Here is a 26699-nt window from a genome sequence, read left to right as displayed (position 1 = left end):
TGATCACATAAATATGCCAAATTATATAATTAACCTAAATTCAATTCTTAGGTGGCTTTCCAAATTAGCTCTTGATGAAATAAGAAAGTTATTTGTTATCTTATTCTATTACTTATTTCTTATTCTACGTTTCTTAATAATGATATGTTTAAGGTTAGAAGTTTGAAAATATAATGTAGAACTATTTAGGATTATAAATTCTAAATCTATTTAGGATTAGACCGAAGAAATATTTTGAATTAATTTGACAACTTTTCCAAGTAGAACATGAAAATGGGGACGAACAGATCAACAGAACCAGGTTCCCGAATTATAAGTCAAAATGGCTTCACACTCAACTCTTTTATCAGAACCAACAAATCAATAAAACTCAGGTTCCCAAATTAAGATTACTATTTGATTCTTCACACTCCATATCAACGGCTGATAGAGAGAGAGAGAGAAACCCGAAATAGAAGAGGAGAGGCCGTGTCCTTCTTTTGTTTTGTTACACTGTAAACTACTGGTCCCATCATTCATTTGCCTTTAAACCCTGACAATTTTTTTTTTTGTGGGTTTTCCCTTTCTTGGGTTTGGTTGAGTTGTGTTGGTGATTTATTAGGGTTATGCTGTAAACTGAAACTTAACCAAGAAAAACATGAAAAGGGTGTCCTATGTGTAGGTTTGAGAGTTGAGAATATTAACGCAAGACGAGCAGATGCAGAGGAATTGGGATGGCCAGCAGCAAGTTGTGGTACCATTTGCAGAAAATGTTGTAGTTGCTAATGCTGCTGCTGCTGGTGTCATAGGTTCTAAAAAAAGAGGAAGACTACCCAAGGGTTTTAAAGAAAAAGGAAGACCAAAGGGTTCTTCTAAAAATAAGAGGGAAAATGTTGACGAAAATGTGGGAATTACAGTTAGTGGCATGATGGATGTGAGTGGACAAGGGGTAGTTATGAATAATAAGAAGAAACGAATAGGCAGACCAAAGGGTTCTACGAATAAGAAGAGAAAGGTTGGAGAAAATGGGGAAGAATTGCCAAGTGCAGTTGACTTAGTTAATGGCTGTGGGGACATTCTTATCAAGAAGAAGAATGTAGGGGGAAGGCCCAAGGGTTCTAATAACAGAAATAGAAATTTTGAACGAAACAAAGAAGGGATTGTCAAAAAAGGATGTCAGGGAAGGCCAAAGGGTTCAAAGAATAAGAAGGAAATTGTTACGAGTGATGAAATGGGAATAGTGTTACCAATAGGTGATACTTGTCTTGGAAAGAGTAATGCTGATATTATTGTTGGAAATGAAATGTCTAATACTGATATTGTTGCAGTTGGTGATTTTGGGATAAGTGTAAACCAAGTTGCTGGACACAATGAGACAGTCAAGAAGAAAGCTGGTCGGCCCAAGGGTTCCAAGAATAAGAAGAAAGTTGGTCGGCCCATGGGTTCTACGAACAAAAATAGAAATTGTGAACGAAACAAAGAAGGGATTGTCAAAAAGGGACGTCTGGGAAGGTCAAAGGGTTCAAAGAATAAGAAGAAAACTGTTACCAGTGATGAAATGGGAGTAGTGTTACCAATAGGTGATACTTGTCTTGCAAAGTGTAATGCTGATATTATTGTTGGAAATGAAATGTCTAAAACTGACATTATTGCAGTTGGTGATTTTGGGATAAGTGTAAACCAAGTTGCTGGTCACAATGAGATAGTCAAGAAGAAAGCTGGTCGGCCCAAGGGTTCCAAGAATAAGAAGAAAGTTGGTCGGCCCAAGGGTTCCAAGAACAAGAAGAAAGTCTTGATTGGTCTTCTGACTGTTGGCCATTGGAATGGAGGTGGAGGCGAAGAATGTATAGTCAAGCAAGGCCGGCGTAGGAGTTCAAAGACTAAGAAGGAAATCACGTTAGGCTGTTTAAGTAATGCTAATGCTACTACTGGAGATGAAGTAGATGTTATGTGCCAGGACGCGAGGAAGAAAAGAATCACTATGGCTGGTCAAAGTGGAGTAATTCTGAATGAGGAAGAAGGGATGATCAAGAAGAAGGATGGGCGCAGCAGACCCAAAAAGGGTTCAAAGACCAAGGACAAACTTATACTAGGCCGTTCAAGGGATACTAATACTAATAATGGATATGGATACATGGATGCAGTCAAGAAGGAAGATAATGAAAAGAAATGTTTTGTAGCTGTGGGTAATGGAGACAGGATATTCAAGAAGAAGAGGCGTGGTCGGCCCAAGGGCTCAAAAAATAAGAAGAGAAGTACTGGTGGTAATTTCATTGATGCTAATCTTAATAATGGAGGACAAGATGTGGGTACTATGAGGATAGATGTGGTTGAAAAGGGAATTCTTTTAACCGAAGAAAATAGGGTAGACCTGAATGAAGTTACTTTTGGTTCTGCAGTTAGAGTAGTCAGGAGGAAGGGTGTCCTTGGACGGCCAAAGGGTTCAAAGAATAAAAAGAAAACTATTATAAGCAACTCCAGTGATGTTTATTCTGGTAATGGAGTTGGAGCAATGAATATCAGGAAGGAACAAGAGGATAAAATGGCTAGACTGGCAACTGACCGCATGGTGAGGATTCTGAGTGAAGTTACCATAGCTAAGAAGGATAGCTGCAGCATGCCCCAAGGCTTACATAATGAGAATAAGATTGGTGAATCTGACAAAGCTAATACTGTCAACTTCATTCCTTGTGAAAATGGGGTTTCTGAGCGGAAGGGTAGGCGAGGGAGGCCAAAGGGCTTGAAAAATAAAAAGAAAGTTGTATTTGATGCTGTAGAAATTCAGGGAATAACAGGTGAAATTGCTGTTGATACGAATGGGGTAAATTTGAGCATCAAGCGAAAGAATAGACCTGGACGACCCAAAGGTTCAACAAATAAGAAATCAAAATATAAGAGTGAAGAAAGTAATAAAACTGCAGTAGCACTTATAATGCATGATAACAGAGGAGGTAGTCAAGCTGAGCAGAAAGTGAAATCTTGTGGCCTGCTTCCTGTTGCCACCAAAAATGGGGGAATATCAGGTGAACCTACTTTGTTGGATGCTGAGGGAGGCAGGGTCATTAAGAGGAGAGTTGAAAGAGGGAGACCAAAAGGTTCAAAGAACAAGAAAAAGTTAGGAGCTTTCGATATGGGATTGCCTTGTCAAGTTAGTTGTCAGAATGCTATTAGTAGGATGGTTAAGCGCAGAGGGAGGCCAAAGGGATTAAATGATAAGAAGAAAATGGCTATTGTCCCTGCATGCATGGGAGAGCAGGAACTTAGCACATATGCAGAAACAAATGGACTGACACCGCCAGGAGTATTGGTCAGGATCCCTTCTTGTCGAACATATCTGTCTTTTTGTTATGATTTGTATGGATTTTTATATGTAAAAAATAGAAGCTAAAAAGTCAAATATAGATGCAATTTAAGAGCTGCAAACTGAAATTATAGTTCATCAAAATTTGTTGATTGTATCATTGTAATTAGAGGCCTAGGAAAGTTTTTGGGGTACCATAGCCAACTATATACAACAAACTGCCTCCTGCCATTTATGAAAGTTGCTCTTGTCTTCCATCCAATTTTTTGTCATGGTTAGATTCATTCGGGGCAAGAGATAGATCAGAGGAAACAATTCTCATTATTGATGGTCCATGCTTGCATAGTGAAGCCGACAATGGCTACAGCTGGACATATCAAAACAGAGACCAACTTCCTTAGGAAAGTGGGGCTAATCTTTTTTCCTTTTGCATACTCATTAGCCTTCTGATACTGATATTTAGCATATAATTCTCAATCCAACTTTTGTTAATGTTTGATTTCTCAAATAAGTGATATCTCACACTGTTCAAGGAGTTAAAAAAGTTGGAACTATTGTATAGGTCCATTTGGCACAGATGGTCATTATAAAAATTTGAACCTGAATCTGAACAGGAAAGCTTCTTTTATACTTTTGAAGCATAAAATGAGTGTGCTCCTGGAAAGAGGATTGGAGTGCCACTAAGTTATTTTCATTGATTTTAGTAGGCAAATTTGGAATAGTATCGCAGGCATAGCATGTGGCTTATATTTGAAACTGTGTCCTAATGAGGTATTTATATGTAGGACACTATCAGTTGGAAGGATCAGCAGAATTTTAACTGTCATCAATGCAAACATTATAAAGCTTCTGTTGTCTTCTGTTCAAGATGCAAAAGAAAACGCTATTGCAACGATTGTATTGCGAAGTGGTAATGAAATTAGTCTCCTTTGTTCACTACCTAAAAGAGAAAGGATTCTAGGTTTGTTGGTCTGCAAGTTGTTTTTTTTCCCTCATTGGTGAATGGTAGAGGCTTTTTGTTGTTATAACAGTTTGAACTATGTTAATTCTGGTTGAGGTTGCTCTTTTCTAAGATGTCGTGATAATCAACAGGTATCCAGAGAGAACAAAAGATGAAGTAGAACATGCATGTCCTTTCTGTTGCAAGAATTGCAATTGTGGAGCTTGTCTCCAAACAGATGTCTTTTTAAAGGTCTGTGCACAAGTTATTTTTACTTCTTGTATGATCATGTATTTATAGTGCAGGTGCTGATATTATGAAATAACTTAGCTGTAGTTTCTTTTGATAAATCAAATGATTATCCTTCATGCAACACACCAAGTTGGTGTGAAAATAACTTGGTTGTTAGGATTACAGGACTGCTGCCAAGAAACTGATGAAAAGATGAGACTGGAGGGTTCACTTTATTTGCTATTCAACATTCTGCCCCTCCTCAGGCATATTCAAAGGGAGCAAAGATCTGAGCTGGATGTTGAAACAAACATCCGTGGTACTATTTAGTTCTCTTGGATAAATCAAGTTTGCTTGTGGTTGATGACACGGAATGTTCAATGATGTTTTTGGTCCTCCGTTGTTTTCAGGTGTTCAGCTGACAGAAGAAGACGTTACCAAATCACTCATTGATGATGATGATCGAGTATATTGGTATGGTTCCCCAACATAATAAATTTCTTGAAGCTCTTTCTATGCTCAGAAACCAAGTATAATGTTATATAAGGTATTAATAAATTCATCTATTGGGAAATTTCTTATGTTTAGCAGAGGGATGCAAGTTGTTTCCTCATGGGAATGAACAGTGGGATTTGATTGTTCAAATATTTTTCTGTTAAAAACTTAAAATAACATTTTGTTTCTGATCTTTTCTTTAACCCAGCAGCCTTTGCTTACATGATCCGTTTCTTGAAGCCATCCGTTTCTTGAAGCTGCCTTGTTCATGCCACATGATCATTTTACCTCCTACTTTGATACCAAGGGTTTCTCTGTCTTTTTGATTAAGAACAGTAATTGTCTGCGGTTAATTATATAAAGAAAAGTAGTTTGCCTGCGGTTGCTTAAAGTTTCAGCAATATGCTTTTATTAGTTTGAGATGTATTTTTTGTTGACCTTGTTCTTTGTCTTTGTTTATTTATTCTGGAAGACAGGATGTAAGCTTACACAGAAAATGTTTACTATTTCCAGAGCTCAGTTTTGTCATGATACAATAGCTGTAATGATGCATGGTTCCTTATTTGGCAGTGATAATTGCAACACATCCATTGTCAATTTCCATAGAAGCTGCCCAAATCCTGATTGCTCTTTTGAAATCTGTATCAATTGTTGCCGGGAACTCAGAGATGGTGCCCCATGTGGAGCTACTGAAGCCAGCTCATCTCTCAGCAAGTCTGTGGAAGCTAGTCATACTGCAGCTTTGAAGGGAAACGTTCCTTCAGATGATTGGAGAAGTCCAGAGGCCCTCCTTGCTAATGGTTGTCCAAATCACATGTCCTCTGATGTTGCTGAATGGAGAGCCAAATCTGATGGCAGTATACCTTGTCCTCCTAAAGAGCGTGGTGGTTGTGGCTCTTCATTAATGGCTCTAAGGCGTATCTTTGAAGCAAATTGGGTTGACCAACTAATTCAAAGTGCTGAGGCCCTAACATGCAACTACCACCTTCCAGATATAGATTTATCACATGGGTGTTCAATTTGTCTTGCTACCACTTCTGTCCAAAACGGTGATAACCACTGTCAAGTAAGACAAGCATCTTTTAGGAATAACAGCCACGATAATTTTCTGTACTGTCCTAGTGCTGTTCATATTGGTGGTAATGACTTTGAGCATTTTCAAATGCATTGGAGGGCTGGTGAACCTGTAATAGTTAGAAATGCACAAGCTAAGGCCTCTGGTCTTAGCTGGGAGCCAATGGTAATGTGGAGGGCCTTCAGAAACGCAAGGAAAAAGCTGAACGAGGAGACTTTCTCTGTCAAGTCCATTGATTGCTTGGATTGGTGTCAGGTATGCATTTGATTTGTGTAAATTACCCTTTAGGGAAAAAGGAGACAGAGTCTCATCATTTGAGTTCCAAGTTGTCTCATGCATCCTCAATTTTCGTCCTAAAGTCTACTGTATATAAGTAGCTAATTGTTTTTCTGTAATTTTATTGCCGTCAAATTTCATTGCACTGTGTATCATGGCTTCTTTTTAATATGAACTCCACAGACTGAATGCCATTGAACCTTTTTTCCATCTAAAATGAATTTTAATCTGGGAGATTATCTTTTGCATGATTTTGCCCCAACATCTCCTAGTTGATCTCCTGTGTTTTTACCGTAGCTGACAAAACTGCAGTTTCTATTACATGATTAGAGTTGGAAACTTATTCAAACATAAAAGAAGTCTAGAATTGGCAATTAAGTGTGCGTTTGGTATCTTGAAAATAGTTTCCTGAAAAATGAGTAGTTTTATCACTTATTTCCCCATGTTTGGTTAGTGAGTGGAAAACTCTTTCCGGAAAATATTTTTTAGTGTTTGGTTAGTGAGTAAATTTTGAAAAATATATAATTTAGGCAAACACTATGGGTTGGAGGTGGAGGTTGGGAGGGGGGGTTGGGAGGGGGGTTGGGGAGGGGAGGATGCGGGCGGGGGCTGGGCGAGAGGGGTGGTGGGTGGGCGGTGGCTAGGTTTGATGGGGTAGGGAATAGGGCAGAGAAGGGTGAAAAAGAATTTTGGAAATGTTATCCCTCCTTTTGGTGGGGAAAACATTTTACTCCAATTGGAGGAAAATGAGTTCATGGGAAAAATATTTTCCAAAACAACACCACCACCACCACAACAACAACAACAAACCCATGTTTAAGCCAACCAAACATGGAAGATTGAAAACATTTTCCAGAAAATACCAAACACGCCCTACATGCATTTCGTGGAAGATTGTTGCTTACCTACTATATTGGTTTGTCTGTTATTTGCACCTTACACGGATCATGATGTGCTGGTTAACCGAAAATGAATCTACTGTTGTTATTTTTGTGTTGTTATTACTATCATTATTATTGTCATTATTATTATATGATGCAGGTTGAGATAAATATTCATCAGTTCTTCAAGGGCTACTTAGAGGGTCGTAGGCATCGCAGTGGGTGGCCAGAAATATTAAAACTGAAGGATTGGCCTCCGACAAATTCTTTTGAAGAATGTTTGCCGAGGCATGGAGCTGACTTTTTTGCTATGCTTCCCTTCAGCGAATACACTCATCCTAGGCATGGTCTTCTAAATTTGGCCACTAAGCTTCCCGATACTGCCTTGAAGCCAGACTTGGGGCCTAAAACTTATATTGCTTATGGATATCCAGAAGAGCTTCGGAGAGGTGATTCTGTCACAAAATTGCATTGTGATATCTCTGATGCGGTATGCTCATTCCAATAACTCTTCGATTATTCTATTGCAGGTTCCTGTTTGAGATTTTATTTTGCTTTTATGGGGCATGCATCCCTTTCCCAAATTCTGTGCTGACATTCTAGTGCAAACTTCCGCTTGAGACCAGAAGTTGTCTGTGTTTGATTAGGCAAAGTGTATGGTCGGAGTTGTACTTTTTATGGGTACCTTATTCTGTCTTAAATGTTGTTGATATATCATATAAAATCTAGAAGTTGCTAAAGTAGTGACCATGAAAAATGTTGTGAAATACTGTACTTAAATTAACAGTAGTTGCGTATATGGAAACAAATCTTTTCCTTTAAACAATATACAAAAAAACACTCGATCTTTATGAAAAGAAAAAAAAATTTCAATCTTTAGAATGAGAAGACCTAAAATCTAGATTAATTTTTTTTGGAAAGTAATATGCGTACTGGTTAGGGCAGAACTTTTTTTTTGACAACCGTGGTGTCCGGGCCAACTTGCGATACCTCGACTAATTCCACGGGTTGCCTGCTATCTCCCATCAATACATGTATCGGGTAACTTTGTGAGAAAACCTAAAATCTAGATTAATTTTTTTTTGGATAACCGTGGTGTCCGGGCCAACTTGCGTATACCTCGACTAATTCCATGGGTTGCCTGCTACCTCCCACCATTACAGGTATCGGGTAACTCTGTTCACCAAAGTTTGGACAAATGGGAAGAAATCACCTAGTCTTTTTGTCTTTGCTGGGATTTGAACCTGAGACCTCATGGTTCTCAACCAACTTCATTGACCACTAAGCCACACCCTTGGGTGCATTAGGGTAGAATTTTTTTAGAAAGAAAATTTTGAGAAAGAGCTGGTTAGGGCAGAATTTGGAAGCTGTGGAAAACTATCCCTGCCTGTAATGCTGTATTTGCTGGGTAGCATGGATAGAAAGGAACCACAGGTGCTTTGAAGGGAGAGCTTCGACTGTACATATGCTAAACCTTAGATGCCTATTCTTCTTTCGCTCTCTGGTGTAGGATACAGAATGCATGGAGAAGAGGATATGATATATTTTATTAGCCCTTTACCAGCTTGTATCTTTTTGTACATGGAACCTCAACATTTGTACAGATCTGCACTTAGACGTGATCTAACTTTCGGTAATAAAACATCTTACTTACATTTAGCCAAAAAAGGGAAAAAGGAAACAAGAAAATTTGCACTGACTTATAAATTTTTGTGACATTCTTGAAATCCCTGTTACGGCTTTGGTTTCAGGGCAAGCCCTAATAATGCCTTTCATGGCATTGGTAGTTGCTAGTGTTGATTGGTTGAAGTGCGACATGATTTAATTGAAAAATGATGACTTGCTGTATAAACTATGTAGTCCAATTGACTGGCATTTGAGGCCCTCATGGCTAAAGGTGCTTCACCACTGTAGAGACTAAGTATAATGCTTCATGGGGTTTAAAGAAAAAAGAACGGACAGAAAAAGAGATTTTGGAAATGAATGATTTGATTGTCCCCTCTAACTCTATTGGGATTTTAATAGTTCTACAAATAGTCTTGGAAAAGGAAAATATGTAATTACAAGCTATAAATCTTAATTACAAAATTATAGGGTTTCTAGGTCTTTTCATGCTTACAAGTTGCGAGTTCTTGCCATATTGCAAATTCTTAACACTTTCTCGAGTTGGAGCTTACATACCGTATGCTCCTATTTATTTTTTAAATCTATTTATTTTTATTTTTAACAAAGTATGCATTTACTACTTTTGCATGTAATATGAATTACAGAAGCTGATAATGCTAGTACTTTTTGTCGGCTCCATTTATTGAAGCTTCATAGAGATAGAAGTCTGTAATTGTCTTTCATAATGCGGTTCAAGAAGTGATGGAAATTTAGGATAGAGTGAGATTAGGCATGAGGTATGATGTTGAATACTACGTTAACTTTACCAATCAAAAGAAAAAAAAGAAAAAAGAAAAAACTAAGTTAACTTTTAGATGGGCAATGAAGTTAGACCAACGTGTTTGGAGGAAAATCCCAGTATCTTGAGCCCTTTAAACTGTAGTTTCTCTTTTTGTGCCCTTTCCTTATTTTCTCTTCTCTTAGCTAATTGATTATGTTTGCAAAAAATAATTGTCTTCAACTCCTAGGCTTTAAGAGATGTCATAGAATTTTATTCCATTTTTGGGTGGTATTGTGACCTTCCCACGACCGTGGCAGACGTGTTCCTCTAAATAGCAAAAAGCGTAAAACTCTACAGAAGGGTGTCCAGTTTGCAGGCATTAGTGCATTTAGATACAAGCAACAACTGGATATTCGAATATCAGTTTTGCCTTTTTCTCCTTCTTTCTTTTCCCGAAGTGGAAAGAGCAGTCTTTTTTGACTTCTCTTCGGTGTGTAGAAATTCAAACTTCACTGGTCTGCCATCAGAATCTCGGAATGGAAAAATGCTCCACCTTTTCTTTTTCTGCTTCCATTAAATGAACTTTCTTTGTATAGAGAAATACCCAATCCATAATGATGGTATTATTTGTAACAGTCATTTAGGTCAGGTTCGTCGGTCTCCGTGTCAATAAAAATTGTGAATTAGCTTGTCTATTTTATTGGCATATTGGTGCACATTTTAACTTGTATATCGGCTCATCATAACACATTGCAATTTTCCTCCCATCGCTACTTTATATAATCAACCTAATGATCATTTCAAGTTTTATGTTTGTTCTTCAGGTCAACATATTGACTCATACAACCAGAGTAAATGTCGCTCACGGGCAACGTGAAATCATTGAGAAACTAAGGAAGCAACATGAGGTTGAAGATTCAAAGGAACTTTGTTCAGGCATAGCAGAGGCACTAGACTCTCAACAAAGATTTGACAAAACTGAAACAATTGATTTTGAATCACAGGGAAGCATCGACGATAACAAAAGTTGCTTGTTTGAAACAATGGACAAGGGGAAAGATTTTGATAAAGAAAAAGACATAATTTCCAATATGAAGTACACTGATATTTCTGGCAGAACTTCTCTATCCGATGAGATAAACCCAAGTACCAATACCTTGGCACTAGTAGAAGCAAGTGTGGCTCTCGAAATCAAGCAAGATTGTGCAGAAGTTGAATGTGGCGGTGCGGTATGGGATATATTTCGCAGACAAGATGTGCCCAAGTTAACAGAATACTTGCAGAAGCATTGGAGGGAATTTCGCCATATTAACAATGCTCCAGTGACTTCAGTAAGTATTCTTGCACTTTAAGTTTCAAGTTTGATGATATCACAAAGTGCTGAATCTTTGAACTCGCTCCTTGCTTTCACTCTTAGGTTATTCACCCTATCCATGACCAGACATTCTATTTGAATGAGAAGCACAAAAAACAGCTGAAGGAGGAGTTCAGTAAGAATCCTCTTTTCCTTAATTGATACTGAAAAATAGTAGGTAATGACTTTTGAAGGGTATTTAATCCCACCCCGTCTCTCTCTTGTGCTGTACAGATGTTGAGCCATGGACGTTTGAGCAGTACCTTGGTGAAGCTGTTTTTATTCCTGCAGGATGCCCACATCAAGTGAGAAATAGACAGGTGAAATTCCCGGCGTAACTATGAAGCATCAGACTTTTTATATTTCATCAGTAGCATGGTTGTTGTACCTAATTTCCTGTGTGTTTGCTATGTTATCCAATGGATTCATCTGGTTAATTCTCCTTGCTTTTAGGCGTACTGCTAGTTGTTTCTATAAATGAAAGGCTAAATACCTAGATACCCCCTCAAACTTAGCAAGATTTTTCAGCACCTTAATGTTTCTTGGGACCATTTAGACACCTCTACTTGGTAGAGATGTGTCTCGTGCATACCTCTGTTGGTAAGACCATGCACGTGAAACACGATTGCTGCTGATGTGTCAACTGAATGAATGACACCTGTATATGGAATAAAGAAAATGGACACATATATTTATCAAAAAAAACAAAAACAAATTACACCCTCCCTCTGTTTTCTTCTTCTACCCCCCTATTGTTTTCTTTTTTGTGGCTTCATCCAAATCCAGCCCCCCACCCCAGATTTTCTTTTTTCCATATTGCTATTTAGAATCTGTGAAACTTATATTACATAATCCTCGTATAGCTTTTTCCCCACAATCCATTTTGCTTTCTATTTTTAATTATCGAAGGTGGCCATGAAAAAGAAGGGAAGGAATTGATCCATTTTAATAGCCTGTTTGGCCAAGCTTTTTTCTTGGCCAAAAGTGTTTTTTTTGTCAAGAGTAATTTTCTTCAAAAAATTGAGGTGTTTGGCCAAGCTTTTTGAAGGAAAAAAAGTGCTTTTGAGTAAAAGCAGAAGCAGTTTCCGAGAAGCAGAAAAAAGTAGCTTCTCCCCAAAAGCACTTTTTTGAAAAGCACTTTTGAGAAAATACACTTACAAGTACTTTTTAAAAGCTTGGCCAAACACTAATTGCTGCTCAAAAGTGCTTTTCAAATTGATTAGCCACACACAAACTGATTTTCACCAAAAGTACTTTTTTGAAAAGCACTTTTGGAAAAAGCACTTATCAAAATAAGCAGATTTTAGAAGCTTTGCCAAACAGGCTATAAAATAGGTTAATTTTTTTTATGATTTGACGAAGACTTGATTGTAGGCGGTGACTGACTTTTCTAGGTGTGGTAGTGGTGCTAGGTGGTGATTGACTTTGTTGGTGTTTTGTTTTAACGGAAAATGGAGATGAGTTCTTTTCAGTAAATCAAAATGGAGTACTTGTGGAGGAAAAATGAAAAAGAACAAAGAAGAAAAGTGAGAGTTGGTGCTGGGTTTCTTTGTCATAGATATTGATGGAGGAAAATAACGTGGAATAAAGCCCATGGTGAAGGAAAATGAAAAAAAAGATGATTAAAATGGGCCTGGAGTTGTATGGTAATGGTGGTAGTTATGCTGGATAAGCTAGCAACTTTGGTGTGTAAAAATGAAGATCGAAGATGGATAAAGGTTTCTTTCTTACATGGTTGAAAGTGATCGAAGAAGATGAACGAAAAGGAGATGAGTTCTTTTCTGTAAATCAAAATGGAGTACTTGTGGAGGAAAAATGAAAAAGAACATAAAAGAAAAGTGAGTTGTTGCTGGGTTTCTTTGTCATAGATATTGATGGAGGAAAATAACGTGGAATAAAGCCCATGGTGAAGGAAAATGAAAGGAAGGGTGATTAAAATGGGTCTGGTGTTGTGTGGTAATGATGGTAGTTATGCTGGATAAGCTAGCAGCTTTGGTGTGTAAAAATGAAGAAAGGAGATGGATAAAGGTTTCTTTCTGAAAGCTATGTTGCTCGGACTCTTCGAAAATGTCGATGGACGATGGGTGCGTGCCGGGTCATCTAAAAGTAGTGCATTTTTGGAAGATACGACACGGGTGCGGCAACTGTTTTGGAGAGTCCGCACAACATAGGTTGAAAGTGATCGAAGAAGATGAACGAAAAGGAAAAAAAGAAGATAAAAACATAATTTAACTCAATTTCACGCACTCAAATTTGAGTGAAGAACACGTGATTTGCCATGTCGACGTGAGAGGTGCACAAGACGCATTTGCCTAGTTGAGGTGCTCAACTGGTCATTAGTAAAATTGACGTGTCTAACTGACAAATAATGGCAAGTTTAAGGGGCTATCTAGGTATTTAGCCTAAATGAAATGACTGAACGATAAGTTCCTTCATGGCATCTCTGATTGCCTCAAATTTTCTCACAAAAGCCGGTGCATGCCAGCACTTAGTGGTACTATCTATTCAAACTGAGCAGAGCTAAACCCAGAGATACCTCAGTCGAATTTTAGTGTTATATGAGACGCTCAAGTGTGATCTTCAGCATGAGTCTACTGTGGATTTTGATCAAAGCGTGCCTTTTGCTCTAGCTTGATTGCAGTTTATGGTTTGAAAAAAGCACATTACAATCTTGAATGATCATTCTTAATTATTATGAATTGCAACTAGATATTATAGACAAGTTAAATGTCCAGAAGTGAAATTTAAATCAAAGGATGGAAAAGTGTTTTTGGCCAAAATTATCCCTTATGTTTGAGGGTAGACACATTATTATCCTTTAAATATGACTCTCTGAGCACTATTTGTCCTCTAAGTTTGCAAAACTTGAGCACAAACAGTCCCAACTAACAGAATGCATCAAACACAGGCTGAAATAAACGGACATATACCATGTCACTTGCACGTGAGAGTTGAGACTTAAAAAAGCCACCCTCTTCTCTAGCTCTGTTTTGTCCCCACGAACTTTCCAGGAAAGCATACAAACAATGAAGGTGGGTGCCTACTGACTCATTGCAAATGGTGTCAAAGGCAAAACATCTCAACACATCACTCAACTGCTTTTAGCATAACTTGATTTCAACTGATTCCTCAAGCGTCAAGACCGCGAACTTGGTGCTGAACTCGTGGCTTTAACGATCACCAAAAATTGTCAGCAAATGGCTTACCCTTTTGTAGTTGGGGAAGTTTTTCTAGAAATAAGATCAAAGTTATCACCACTGGTCGAGTACATTTCATTGTGCAAGATTATATTAGATATGAAAGCATTTTAGTAGGATTAGAGAATGATTACAAACATCAGTTTTGAAATAACTGTAAAATATTTAGCTATCAAATTAATTTGGATATGTTTTTTTACATACAAGATATTTTGAGGAAGATTCTATAGATCAAAATTTCTTAAAGATTGTCAGAGAATGTTAAGAACAGTTGAGTATATTTCAAGGGCATCGGAAAAGTTCGTCAAATAGATCTCGAGATTGAAAATTTTGTTTTTATGTAGTTTCTTTATGTAGAATTTAATTTCTATTCCATAAACCACTCCTTTTGCAGCAAAAAAAAAATCAGTTTTCTTTTGGCGTCCCTACAACTGTCAGGAAAGGCATAAACTACTGTAAATACAATGGTGTTAATGGGGGAAGAAGGGTTTGTGGGGAAGAAAATAGAGCTTTGGGAGGGGGTGGCATTTTAGGTTGGAATAATTAATTGGAGAAGAAGGTTTTCTGGGGAAGTCAGACTAATTAGTACTATGACTTTTTTAAGAATGTCCGTTAGTTTCGGCCAGTGTTTGGTGCATTCCGTTAGTTGGGACTATTTGTGCTCAAGTTTTACATACTTGGAGGACAAATAGTGCTCAGGGTCATATTTAAAGGATAATAGTGTGTCTACCCTCAAACATAAGGGACAATTTTGGCCAAAAACTCGGATGAAAGATGGCTTATTGTGGAAGTTTGTCTGGCCTCATCTTAATGGTGGATATGGAAGAGGTTTTTTTTTTGTCCAGTAGGCTGTTTGGCCAACCTTCCAAAATTTGCTTATTTAAAAAGTGTAGCAGGGTGGTCTTAAATTCGACCCAGATAAGCACTTTCTCTCTCTCTTGGGATGTGTGCTGATTACATTTCTCTCTCTTCCTTTTCCGGTTAGCATTTTTCGGCGAGTCTTTGTTTTTTCTTTGATCTTCTTATAGATTATTTCCTTCTTTATCTCGTCTTCGTTACTTGCCACTAAGTCATCCTTCATTATCAACCTTTTTACAATCACTGAGTGACTTAAGCCTAGTTATATGGCGACGAGAAAGGTGATTGTAGAGAGTTGTCTAATCGAGATTAAGGATATTAGAGCTAATTGGTTCGAGATTATTGAGAGGAAAATGGGGTTTGTGAACAGATTAACCGTTGATAGGGCCAATTTACGGGAGATTTGCAAGTACCTTAAGATTGCTTCAACAAGTAAAGGAAGAATTGTTAGAAAATGGGGAATCGAGGATCAATTATATTCGTACTCTATTTTTCAAAACTTTAACGTGTATGGTAGATACATCAGAATAGTATCGCAGAAAGGCAAGAAGAAGTCCACCATAATCATTCCAAAGATTGAAGTTGACGCGAGATGGGTTGATATCGCTGAAAAGATGATCAAGTTGTTGGACAAAGTGGTGTGCCATAACATTAAATCTAGCCGCGGGCGATGCACAAAAATGGGAGTTATGCAGAGATTGCTGAAATCAAAAGTTGGCGTAAGGTTGAAGTTAAAGTTGTAAAAGGAGCCAGAGAAGAGCAGAATGTGTTAATGATTGATAAGAGCTCGTTGAAATCCAAAGTTGAGTACTTACAAAGGTGTCTGGTTGGGTATTTTGGAAATACAACTTCAATCATCCCCAGTAGGAGTGAAGTTTAGAGATGTGCCGACAAAACTTGGAGGATTTCGGCAGGGGTTAATATTAAAGAGCTGAATGGTGTCCTCTTTCTACTGAATTCCCTTCAAGAAAGGAAGCCGAAAGAATCAAAATGAGGGGTTGATCACTTAATAATTGCAAACTTTATTTGGTGGTGGTCGCCGATGAGTCTATGTCACCTGAAAAATTGGTGTCCGGACTACATTTGGGTTAAACTTCTGGGCTTTCCAACACATCTGTGGTCAGAAAATATCTTTCGTGAAATAGGAGAGAAGCTGGGTGGATTTAATGAAATGGATGAAGAAACCAGAGGTAGAAAGCATATGAGATGGGCGAGGATATGTATTCAATACTCTGGTATTAAATTACCAGCTAATGTGGAATTGATAGTTGATGATTTAGCGTTTATTGTTCCGGTGCTAGTAGATTCTAACACTTGGGTTGAAAAAATTGATCGGAAAATCGATCAGAAAATCGTTGATGATCGTTTGCAAAATCTGGAACCACAATAGGTAGAGTCATTATTGCAGAGAGAGAAATTGCAGGTTTCCAATGGGGGCTCATCATTAATGTATGACAAGCGTGATATCGGGAATAATGAACGAGATGTTGGGAATTTACAAGAAAGCTGGAGCATTAATGGAGAGACTCATGGAGTAAATCCCGTAAGAAGTATGGAGAAAGTTATGGGCAAGCAACCAATTAACAGTTATAGTGGTGGAAATTATTTTAGAGGAAGAGGCTCATACAGTGTTGTGAAGAGCGTGAAGCGAGGAAAAGCGACAACCCCCATTTTGCTTAAAGAGAGAAGCAAAGCGCTCACTTTTTTGAAGTGAATCGGAATTTTAAAAAATAAAATTAAAATAAATACTGCATAGACACCATTTGAAATCTTGTCACAAAAAAGACATCTAATTGTCATCTTGTTGGTCTCGCTAACTCTTGCAGAGTAAGCCCAAGCCAGGTCTTTTCCTATCTTCTTTTGGTGCCATTAAAGAACAACTACATAACACATAAGAAAGACAATAAGAACTAAGAATAAAGGATATAAAAATAAGAGGAAGGGCTGTATGGTTCTGTTAAAAACTGGACAACATAAAAATAATGAAAAAAAAATTGGGCAGCATTTCAACGAAGAGGAGAAGACTGAGAAAGAAGAACCGAAGGTAAAAAAAAAAAATTCGTCAGCATTTCGCTGCTATTTGGACGTTGAAACAGTGAAGAAGAAGAAGAAGAAGAAGGAGGAGGAGGAGGAGGAGGAGGAGGAGGAGGAGGAGGAGGAGGAGTTCAACTTGAAGTTGAATCTCTGTTGAAGACTTGAAGTTGAAGTTGAAGAACCCTAGTCGCCTCTTTAGTTGAATCTCTGCTGGTCGTGTTTAATAAAAGAAAACCGAAACCCTTCTTTTTTAATTAAAAAGCCTCGCTTGATCGCGTCGCTTCTCGCTTTTTAGTGGGAAGCAATCGTTTTTTTCTACCTGAGTCGCTTCACATGGCAGAAGCGGGTAAAGGGCCGCTTTGCTTCGCTTCTCGCTTTAAGCGAGGAAGCGAGCACTTTCTCTAACACCGGGCTCATATAAAGTAAACTCTCGGAAGCCCAAAAAAATAATCAGGCAAATTTACAGGAGAAATTCAAAAATAGCCAGATTTACAAGTGGTAATTGAAAAATAGCCACAGTTTCAAAAGTAATCGAAATTTAGCCATTTTTCATGTAAAGATAAATGTGAACGAAAACACTGTTCAAAATCCGGAAAATATTCCAGCATAATATACTGGACTGAATATACTGGAGTTCTAGTATAATATACCGGTCCAGCATAATATGCTGGAAGTTCATACACAAATGCTCCAATCTCCGGTATGTTATGCTGGAACGTTCCGCGTATTGGAGTTCCAGCATAATATGCTGGAAGTTCATACACATGTGCACCAATCTCCAGTATATTATGTTGGACCGGTCCGTATTGCCGCAAAATAGTGGCTATTTTTCAATAACTTTGCAAACGCTGGCTATTTTTGAATTACCAGTCCAAAAACTGGCTAGCCCGTGCTATTTTTACCAAATTTACAGGCCCATAAATAAGCCCAATCAGAATAATATAGTGGAATAGGAGAGATGGGTCAAGAGAAAAACCTGGCCAAACCAAGTGGTGAGTCCGACCCAGGTAAAATTACAAACTCCTCTATCCAGAATAAGAAACCAGAGGCCCAACCCATCTGCACTTATAAACTCAATATACCACTCCAGAAGCTCCCGCTCTTGCAAAACAACTTCTTCTCTCTTCTAAGCCCTAATCAGTTCGCGATTGACCCGGCAGAGGGCAGCAATCCTCGAGATATCATGGAAGAGTTTGAAGTGTCAAATGAGTCTTTAAAAGCAAACATAGCAGAAGAAGAAAATTTGAAAGATCGATATCTGGAGATGATTGTTAGCGGAAGGTCTGGTCCTTTCATGGAAATTGGGGAGGGAGCTAGTAGTGGTGAGATTCAGAGTAGTGTAGAGGAAAATGTACATGCAGTTGATTCTCCTTCTCAGATATTAATGCTCCCTTGGTATGAAAATGGCCCATGCAATATCCAGGAGAGGCTAAACTTTATCGATGCTTCTCGCTGGGTGAAATCCAATATGTTGAAAATATGTCGTCAATTGGGGGTCAAGGCAAATGATCAGGAGAATGATTTGCTGGGTCTTTTGCTGAGAATTGAGAGGAGTAGATTAGCAAGTCCAAGGCCACAAAATAAAAACCCATCTCCACATAAGAAAAATCAAAGAGAGTTCGAGGAGTTGAAGAATTTTGGGGTGAATTATGGGGATGAATCAGGGAGTAGAGGTAGAGGAAGGTAGGCCATTGCAAAGTGAATATGAAGATCAAAATTATGTCGGAATGTCAGAGGGTTGAATGATGTTGACAAAAGAAGGTTGGTGAAGTCTATGATTAAAAAATGGAATGCAGATATAATTTGTTTGAGCGAGACAAAATTGAAGCAATCTAGTTGTTCCCTGATCAGGCAGGTTGGAGGAAATAGATGGACAAATTGGTTAGAGCTCGATGCTATAGGAAACAGTGGTGGAATCATACTTATGTGGGATAAACGAAGCTGGAATTGCAGCGAAAAATTGGTGGGGGAATATTCAGCAAGTTGTTTGTTTGGAAGATAAAAATTGTAATTTCAAGTTTCTTTTTTCTGGGGTTTATGGACCCTGTGATAGAAAGAAGAGGAAAGATCTGTGGAATGCTATAGGAAACAGTGGTGGAATCATACTTATGTGGGTTAAACGAAGATGGAATTGCAGCGAAACATTGGTGGGGGAATATTCAGCAACTTGTTTTTTTGGAAGATAAAAATTGTAATTTCAAGTTTCTTTTTTCTGGGGTTTATGGACCCTGTGATAGAAAGAAGAGGAAAGATCTGTGGAAAGAGCTTGGGGCAGCTGCAGGTTTAGAAGATTGGCCTTGGGTGATTGGAGGTGATTTCAATATCACCAGATTTGAAGATGAAAGAACTGGAAGAGCAAAAAATACTAGGGCAATGAGGGATTTTTCAAGGTTCATTGATGATATGGAACTTATTGATCTTCCTTTACATGGAGGACAGTTCACATGGTTCAGAGGGAATAATGAAGAATCAGCATCGAGAATAGACAGATTTTTGGTATCAAGACAGTGGGATGATTCCTTCAAAGCCATCAAACAAAGGGTGCTACCTAGGGTAGAGTTGGATCATTGTCCAATATTGTTGGAGTGTGGGGAATGGGAAAGAAGAAAGGGGTACTTTAAGTTTGAAAACATGTGGTTTGAACATGCTAATTTCTTGTCCACGGTGGAGAGTTGGTGGAATTCTTATCAGTTCCAAGGTAGACCAGATGTGGTTCTAGCAAAAAAACTCAGAAAGTTAAAAGATGATTTAAAGAAGTGGAACAAAGAAATTTTTGGTCACCTGGGGAGAAAGAAAAGATCAGATTTTGCAACAATTGGACAGGAGGGGGCAAAGTGATAATCAGAATAGTAACTTAGAGGAAGAAGTTTCTGATGGAATAGCATTATCTAAGGAATTGCATGATATAGCCAAGGCAGAAGAGATACATTGGAGACAAAAGTCCATATCTCTATGGATTTTATGCGAAAGGGAACATGTTTCAGAATATCAAATCCTGTTATAGTTTGACAATGCACAATGATTTTTTTGTTTTGTTTTCGACAATGGACGATGATGTTGAGACAGTATTTTTTTGAAAATGGTATCATGATATTACAACTAGCACATTATTGCTATAATAATAGAATTTTGAGTTTGATCCATTACTTCGAGGCAAATGTCTGTTATTCTTTGTCTGAGCTTGATAATCTAAGAAGCCTTGTGATTGAAGCAAACTCAAGCTCTCTCCTTCTGGAATTTGATCTAAGCTGAATCTGACTTTGGCTAGAACAGTTTTTCAGGAGTGTCTTTGTACTGTAGCTCTTCGCAGGTCCTTGCAGTTTCTTTCTTTCTCCAACAGGTTCAGGAATTAATACTATCTGAAGTCACTTATACAAATATTAATGCTGTATGAGATATAATATCTGCAATATTTCATTTTCCTGATACTTTTATTGGTAAATTATTAATATTGCTGCTTCCATCTGTGTTCACATGCTAATGTAATGACCTTGGTATTGATTCTGTGGTTGATCTACTGCTATACAGTCATGTATCAAGGTTGCTGTTGACTTTGTATCCCCTGAAAATGTTCAAGAATGTATTCGCTTGACAGAGGAGTTTCGCTTGCTCCCCAAAACCCACCGATCTAAGCAAGATATATTGGAGGTATATTCATTATTGGCATATTACGGCAAAAATATTATTTGGTGGTCTGACTTCAACGATTTCCTTCTACCACTATGCATTATTAAATCACAGGAAGATACCTCTGTCTGCTAATGAAGATTATGACCGAGTATTTGTAGAATCAGAACCATTCAAATACCAGTGATGCTATGGGGATATTATCCTCAAGCTTTTCCGAAACGTATACTTTCCATTTTTACACTCTATCCTTTTCTTTTCCTTTAAAAATGGATTTGCAGAAGAGTTGTAAATATAAGAAGTATTTTCCCTGTATACGCTGACTTGCAATTCATGTGACTTTGTGAAGTGGACTTTATTTGAAAATTTTCAGTAGATGTCTTTAATACGTGTCCCATTATACGTTCGATATCATAATTTCTTCAAATTATTGGACAGTAAATTCCTTTGCTGAAGAAAATAGGGGACATTTGCTAGCAATTGTAAGAAGGATTATTCATCTCTTCAATTAATTAAGTGCTGGTGGTACATTGATCATCAGGGGTAGCTGTCTGATATTGAGAATCTTTTGCTAGCTAGGACTTGCTTTTCATGGTCAAGTGACGGACACTTAATATCGCGTGTGTATAGTCTAAAGCTTAAGCATTGCAGTTACAGCTGATGCCATGTTTTCTATTTTTATTTCGTTTTTCTCCCTTTTTTGGTTGGTACAATCTTCATCAGCTGGACCTTTACGTGTTCTGTGACTGTAAGTTTGACCTGGGTTGAGAATCAAATTTTGACATTTTGCACTTGATGATTCAAACTCAAGAGATGTCCATCCGTTATTCTTTTCCCTGTATTTATGGCGGCAAACATGGGCATTAATGATTGTGACATTTCTGTTAGTTCTTTCTGGTTTTCTAGATTCACATTTGGCACTTAGTAACTCAGAGTCAGTGATGGGTATCTCTTACTATTTTGCTGCTCCCTGGCACGAAACTCGAAAATAGAACGAAAATTACTTTTTGATCACTAACATAATCTTGAAAAATGTGATGAATCATGCTCTGTAGATGTCCTAATATTGTTAAATGATTGTTTGATATCTTTATAGGTGAAGAAGTTGGGGCTTTATGCTGCCAGTGTAGCTATTAATGAAGCCACAAATCTGATGTCGAAATTTAAGTAAGCTTTTTGTTACTTGGTCATGTTATTCATTGTTTTTGCATGTTTCTTGTGAAATGAAAAAATACCAGTGTGATCAATTACTGAATTATGACAAAATTGACTTAACTAGGTTTTATATTTACGAGGCTTTCACGAAAGAAAGATGTCATCCAGATTAATCTTTCAAAGATTTCCTCAAGATGGCGGATAATAAATGCAAACTTGATTTTTTTGTGATTGTTATGAGTATAAGCAATACTACCTGTAGTTGTTTTAGCATAGAAACAAGTCAAGAACAACCTTCTGATCCCAGGGTCGAATTTCAGCTACAAAACTAGGTGTGAGCTCATCTGCTCCAGCCTTAGTAAGCTGCATCACACTTGGCAATATGTACTTGTCGGCTTGACAAGCTGCCAGGTCTATTGGCTGAGGTGCATGCAAGCTGGTCCCCTACTACCGGATATTGTAAAAGGTCAACAATATAAACTGGTTTAAGCAATATAAACTTGATTTTCTTGTGATTGTTATGAGTATAAGCAATACTACCTGTAGTGGTTGTAGCATGTAGCATAGAAACAAGTCAACAATGACCTTCGGATCCCAGGGTCGAATTTCAGCTACAAAACTAGGTGTGATTTTCTTGTGATTTTACTAGTATAAGCAATACTACCTGTAGTGGTTGTAGCATAGAAACAAGTCAACAATGACCTTCGGATCCCAGGGTCGAATTTCAGCTACAAAACTAGGTGTGAAGCTCATCTGCTCCAGCCTTAGTAAGCTGCATCACACTTGGCAATATGTACTTGTCGGCTAGACAAGCTGCCAGGTCTCTTGGCTGAGCTGCATGCAAGCTGGTCCCCTACCACCGGATATTGTAAAAGGTCAACAATATAAACTGGTTTTAGCAATATAAACTTGATTTTCTTGTCATTGTTATGAGTATAAGCTATACTACCTGTAGTGGTTGTAGCATAGAAACAAGTCAACAACAACCTTCAGAACAGATCCCAGGGTCGAATTTCAGCTACTAAACTAGGTGTGATTTTCTTGTGATTGTTATGAGTATAAGCAATACTACCTGTAGTGGTTGTAGCATAGAAACAAGTCAACAACAACCTTCAGATCCCAGGGTCAAATTTCAGCTACAAGACTTGTGTGAAGCTCATCTGCTCCAGCCTTAGTAAGCTGCATCACACTTGGTGTCACGGGCGTGGTTTCTGTCCGTCGAAACCTGCCTGTGCGGCAGCCAAGTCCCTCACTTGACTTCAGCCTATCCAACTGTCGGCCAAAATTACATCAACTTTGGACTTAGAATATTTTCGGGCAGCTTCAACGTAGTAAGCCTTATTGAACTGATTTAGGCAACGAATTGAAAGTAAGGCAACGGTAAATTAACAAGAACACAAGGCACAATTTACATGAATTTCTTCCCAACTTTGTATTTAACTCGAGCATACAAAGAACTCAAACTCAAGGTACAACCGTGTACAAAAATGAAGATCACTCTTGACCCTCAGATTTTCTCTCAAAGACTACTCTTAGCCTTAGGTGTTTTCACTCTTGAAAACACACTTAGGAACTCTTTGCTAAGTTAAACATGCACTCTCACACGTTTTTCTTTCTTTCAAGACTACTCTTAGTTTTGGCTCTCATTCAAGACTACTCTTAGTCTTGATTTCTGGAAGGACTACATCTGAACTCCCTCTCTCAAGACTACTCTCAGTCTTGATGCTTGGAAGGATTACATCTGAACCCCTCACCCTCTCTCAAGACCACTCTTAGTCTTGATTCTCTCTTTCAAGACCACTCTTAGTCTTGATGCTCTTAATCACGAAATGCCCCCATATATATAGATATAGGGGCTGCCACTGGCAGATTTGAAGGGGCAACTTACAAAGGGGCAATTCCATTCTAGTGCTTTTCTCAGTCAAAACACTAAATAAGCACTTAGCCATTTAATGGGGCACTCACCCACGAAATGACCCTCTTCAGCACTCAGCTCTGTTTTGTGGAGCACTCAACCCTCTTTGTGGAGCACTTAGTACTCTTTGTGGAGCACTGGTCCCATCATCCACTGAAACAAGCCTGTCATACAGCATTGCTAAATCTGTCCTAACTTGTAGTTGACATCCCCCAACTACTTAGGCCTTTTCCCACACGAAATAATATTAGATACAAGCATTAAACAGACATGGGTACAAGTTATCACAAAAAGGTAAACGCCCTCTACTTTGGCATGTGCACGGCATGTGCCCGATTCACTTGGTCAGATGTTGCACGCCCTAAGGCTGGCATTGCGCCCGGCCTTGGCGTCTTTTGACATTGCTCCGCACCAATGCCTTGTCCGCAACATGCTGCCCATGATTTTGCCGCACACGCCCGACACTCTTGTCGCACGCACATTGCCTTAGCCGTGTTTCTGCCTTGTCTTTGTCAATACTTGTTTTACCCGTGCCATTGTTTGTCTTTTGCCTCACATAGCCTTGCCTTAGCTATTGAAACCCCTCGCTATCATTCCGCGCTATCTTGATTTAGCTTAGCCTGCACTTGGCGCTACCACAAACCGAATCGCCCTTACTTTTGTCTTTGGCGCGCATGCCGTGCCATGCCGCACCAATTTGCCCACACTGCCTTGTCAAGCCTTTGCCAAGTCTGTCTTGCCTGTCTCAAGACCTTGGTCATCGCTTGCCCATCTCTCTTTTGCCTTGGTGCTAGCTCGCGCAACTTAGCTTGGCAACACTCTTGCTGCCTTGACAATGCTCTCGTTGCCAACTCAATCCCAAAGAGGCGGAGGGCTAACACTTGGCAATATGTACTTGTCGTCTAGACAAGCTGCCAGGTCTATTGGCTGAGGTGCATGCAAGCTGGTCCCCTACCACCGAATATTGGTCAACAATATAAACTCGTATTTGTTTCTTAAATGTCAGCTGGAATCACACTACCAAAAGACAAAAGATGTAAGTCTATTCTGACGACTTGGACAAACCTATTTGCTGAAAATGATGCATATTCAAAGAAAAAATGAACTAAATTATCACTTTGAAAAGTAGTTCAGTGCTAATAAAAGTTAAAAAAAAATTACCCAGATTTCTTCCCAAAATTTCTGCTCCCTCTTTGTGGTACTTTCATCCTAGTTTCAGTCTAATGCTTACATTCCTCAACTGGTTTTGGCCAACTGTTACAGATTTAATCAGTCTAAGTCTAACTACTTTGACAACTCAGCTAGTTTAGGTGAAATTAGATGTTCACACTATAAGCCACGAGCATCTCCTAAATGATAATTGATAATGATGAACTTCCAATTGGAGCTCTAGGCGGACACCTTTAATAATAGTAATCCAAGGGTTCGTGGAACTACAATGTCTAGGGCGATAGGAATGTCAAGACAAGGTTTAAGTTTACAAAAAGGATGAATATAAATATCTAATCAAAATGGCGGCCAAATGTTGGCCTTGGTTTGACCTGATCATTGTGTTATTGATACTGAAATATGATGATCTCTTGGATTTTGCCCAAACATCAGTAAAATGATATTTGTTTTTCTTTAACATAGTGGCCAACCCTAAGAACTATTACCTTTTTCACAGCTGGTATGTGTCTTTAGCTTATGCTCACATTTGAAGACACCCCCTGCCCTGGCTTTTCTTGTGGCTAATTAGTTGATCTGAGTCATATTAAAATTTGACTCTTTGATATTCACACTCCTGAAATGAGCAACTTTGTATTTCATCTGGCAGTGCTCCTCAATCTTGTGATGAATTGCAACAGCAAGAACAAGCTGCCGAAAGAAAGAGTTGAGAAGGCCTAGGTGGGAGTCCCATCAGCTATAGTAACCAAGAGTTGAGGCTTATCTTATTTTAATATGATGGCTTGCAAGTTGTATAGTATATTGTATTTGATTCCAATCATTTGATTGCATTACAAGGCATGTCAATTTTTATATAGTACTACGTGTTTTTCGTGTTTGTAGAAGTAATGGCAGGCGTTTCTTTGAAATGTCTTCATGGCTCATTGAAGCTTGTAACGAATTCACTTTCACAGGAAATGCAGAGTAGGAAGAGTCTCACATTGATATTTAATCCAAGTGGAAAAATTACAATATGTGGATTACTTGGTCGATTACCTGATTGCATTGACTGCATTCTGTCTCCTCATTTACTCCAGCTATGAAAGAAAAGAATGGATGCGAACACTTTATTCTGTTCTATCGCTCTTTGTTTATTTTTGCCCCCTCAACTCCTACACGGGGGGGGGGGGGGGGGTCAGATCTTGGGGTAAGTTCTTTTCTGTATGTAGCCTATGGCGAAAAGACAAGAACAGAGGTAAGAGAGAATGAAGGAAGAAAGAGAGAGAATCAGAAGAGCAGAGGGAGAGAAGTTGAATATATGACAGATATAATTCAAGTGAAAAGTTGAATTTGTAGAATCTTGAATTCAAAACTACTCGAATTCTTAAATAAAGTGAGGTGAAAATTATGAGATACTACTACCATTTATATTCCAACAGAAAGAAAAATATTACTTCCTATTTATTAAGCTTTGATTTGATTAACAAAATTACTTAATATCTATGCTAGTAAAAGATTACAAGTATTCAATGAAATGAAACAATTGCAATGCTTCTAACACCATTATTATCGAGAAAAATTCCCAAAATCTCTACAAATTTGGTAAAAGAAGTGGAATCTGAATAAAGGTTAGGAATTTAGTACTCCGTGAAGTTATCAAAACCAAATCTTTTTTATTCAATATTAAGCTACCACCAATTTGTTTATGAGAAGCATCATTTCTATATTCTATTTGTGGAGATAATGTTTGCGTACCCTTCTCCTACTCTATTTGTGGAATTAGAGTGGTATGCTACCTTTGTTCTATACTAATTTACTATGATTACGTAAGAAAAGTCTATATACAAAT

General features: G+C 38.3%; 1 protein-coding gene and 1 long non-coding RNA gene across 2 annotated transcripts; both read left to right on the top strand.

Moving 5' to 3' along the window:
* Positions 1-238: 238 nt before the first annotated feature.
* LOC104085787 (uncharacterized) lies at positions 239-25902 on the top strand. The gene is made up of 13 exons (XM_009589910.4): positions 239-3286; positions 4066-4190; positions 4373-4472; positions 4638-4770; positions 4862-4925; positions 5517-6276; positions 7339-7668; positions 10389-10895; positions 10982-11054; positions 11153-11238; positions 20536-20655; positions 21731-21801; positions 25521-25902. The coding sequence occupies exons 1-13, from the start codon at positions 698-700 to the stop codon at positions 25579-25581; spliced, it is 5019 nt and encodes a 1672-aa protein (XP_009588205.1). The 5' UTR covers positions 239-697; the 3' UTR covers positions 25582-25902.
* On the top strand, positions 11245-17073 carry LOC138907099 (uncharacterized). The gene is made up of 2 exons (XR_011414808.1): positions 11245-12514; positions 13110-17073. It is a non-coding gene; the product is annotated as an uncharacterized lncRNA (long non-coding RNA).
* Positions 25903-26699: the final 797 nt, after the last annotated feature.

This window comes from Nicotiana tomentosiformis, chromosome 3 (assembly GCF_000390325.3).
Source record: "Nicotiana tomentosiformis chromosome 3, ASM39032v3, whole genome shotgun sequence".
Classification (NCBI taxonomy): domain Eukaryota; kingdom Viridiplantae; phylum Streptophyta; class Magnoliopsida; order Solanales; family Solanaceae; genus Nicotiana; species Nicotiana tomentosiformis.
This window is presented reverse-complemented; position numbering and strand designations above follow the sequence as displayed.

Bases quoted from the DNA above. Each gene is read 5' to 3' on its own strand.
- LOC104085787 (XM_009589910.4), top strand. From the start codon at position 698: ATGCAGAGGAATTGGGATGGCCAGCAGCAAGTTGTGGTACCATTTGCA. The intron at 3,287-4,065 runs GTCAGGATCCCT...ATTTATATGTAG, and splicing joins TGACACCGCCAGGAGTATTG to GACACTATCAGTTGGAAGGA. The intron at 11,055-11,152 runs GTAAGAATCCTC...TGTGCTGTACAG, and splicing joins ACAGCTGAAGGAGGAGTTCA to ATGTTGAGCCATGGACGTTT.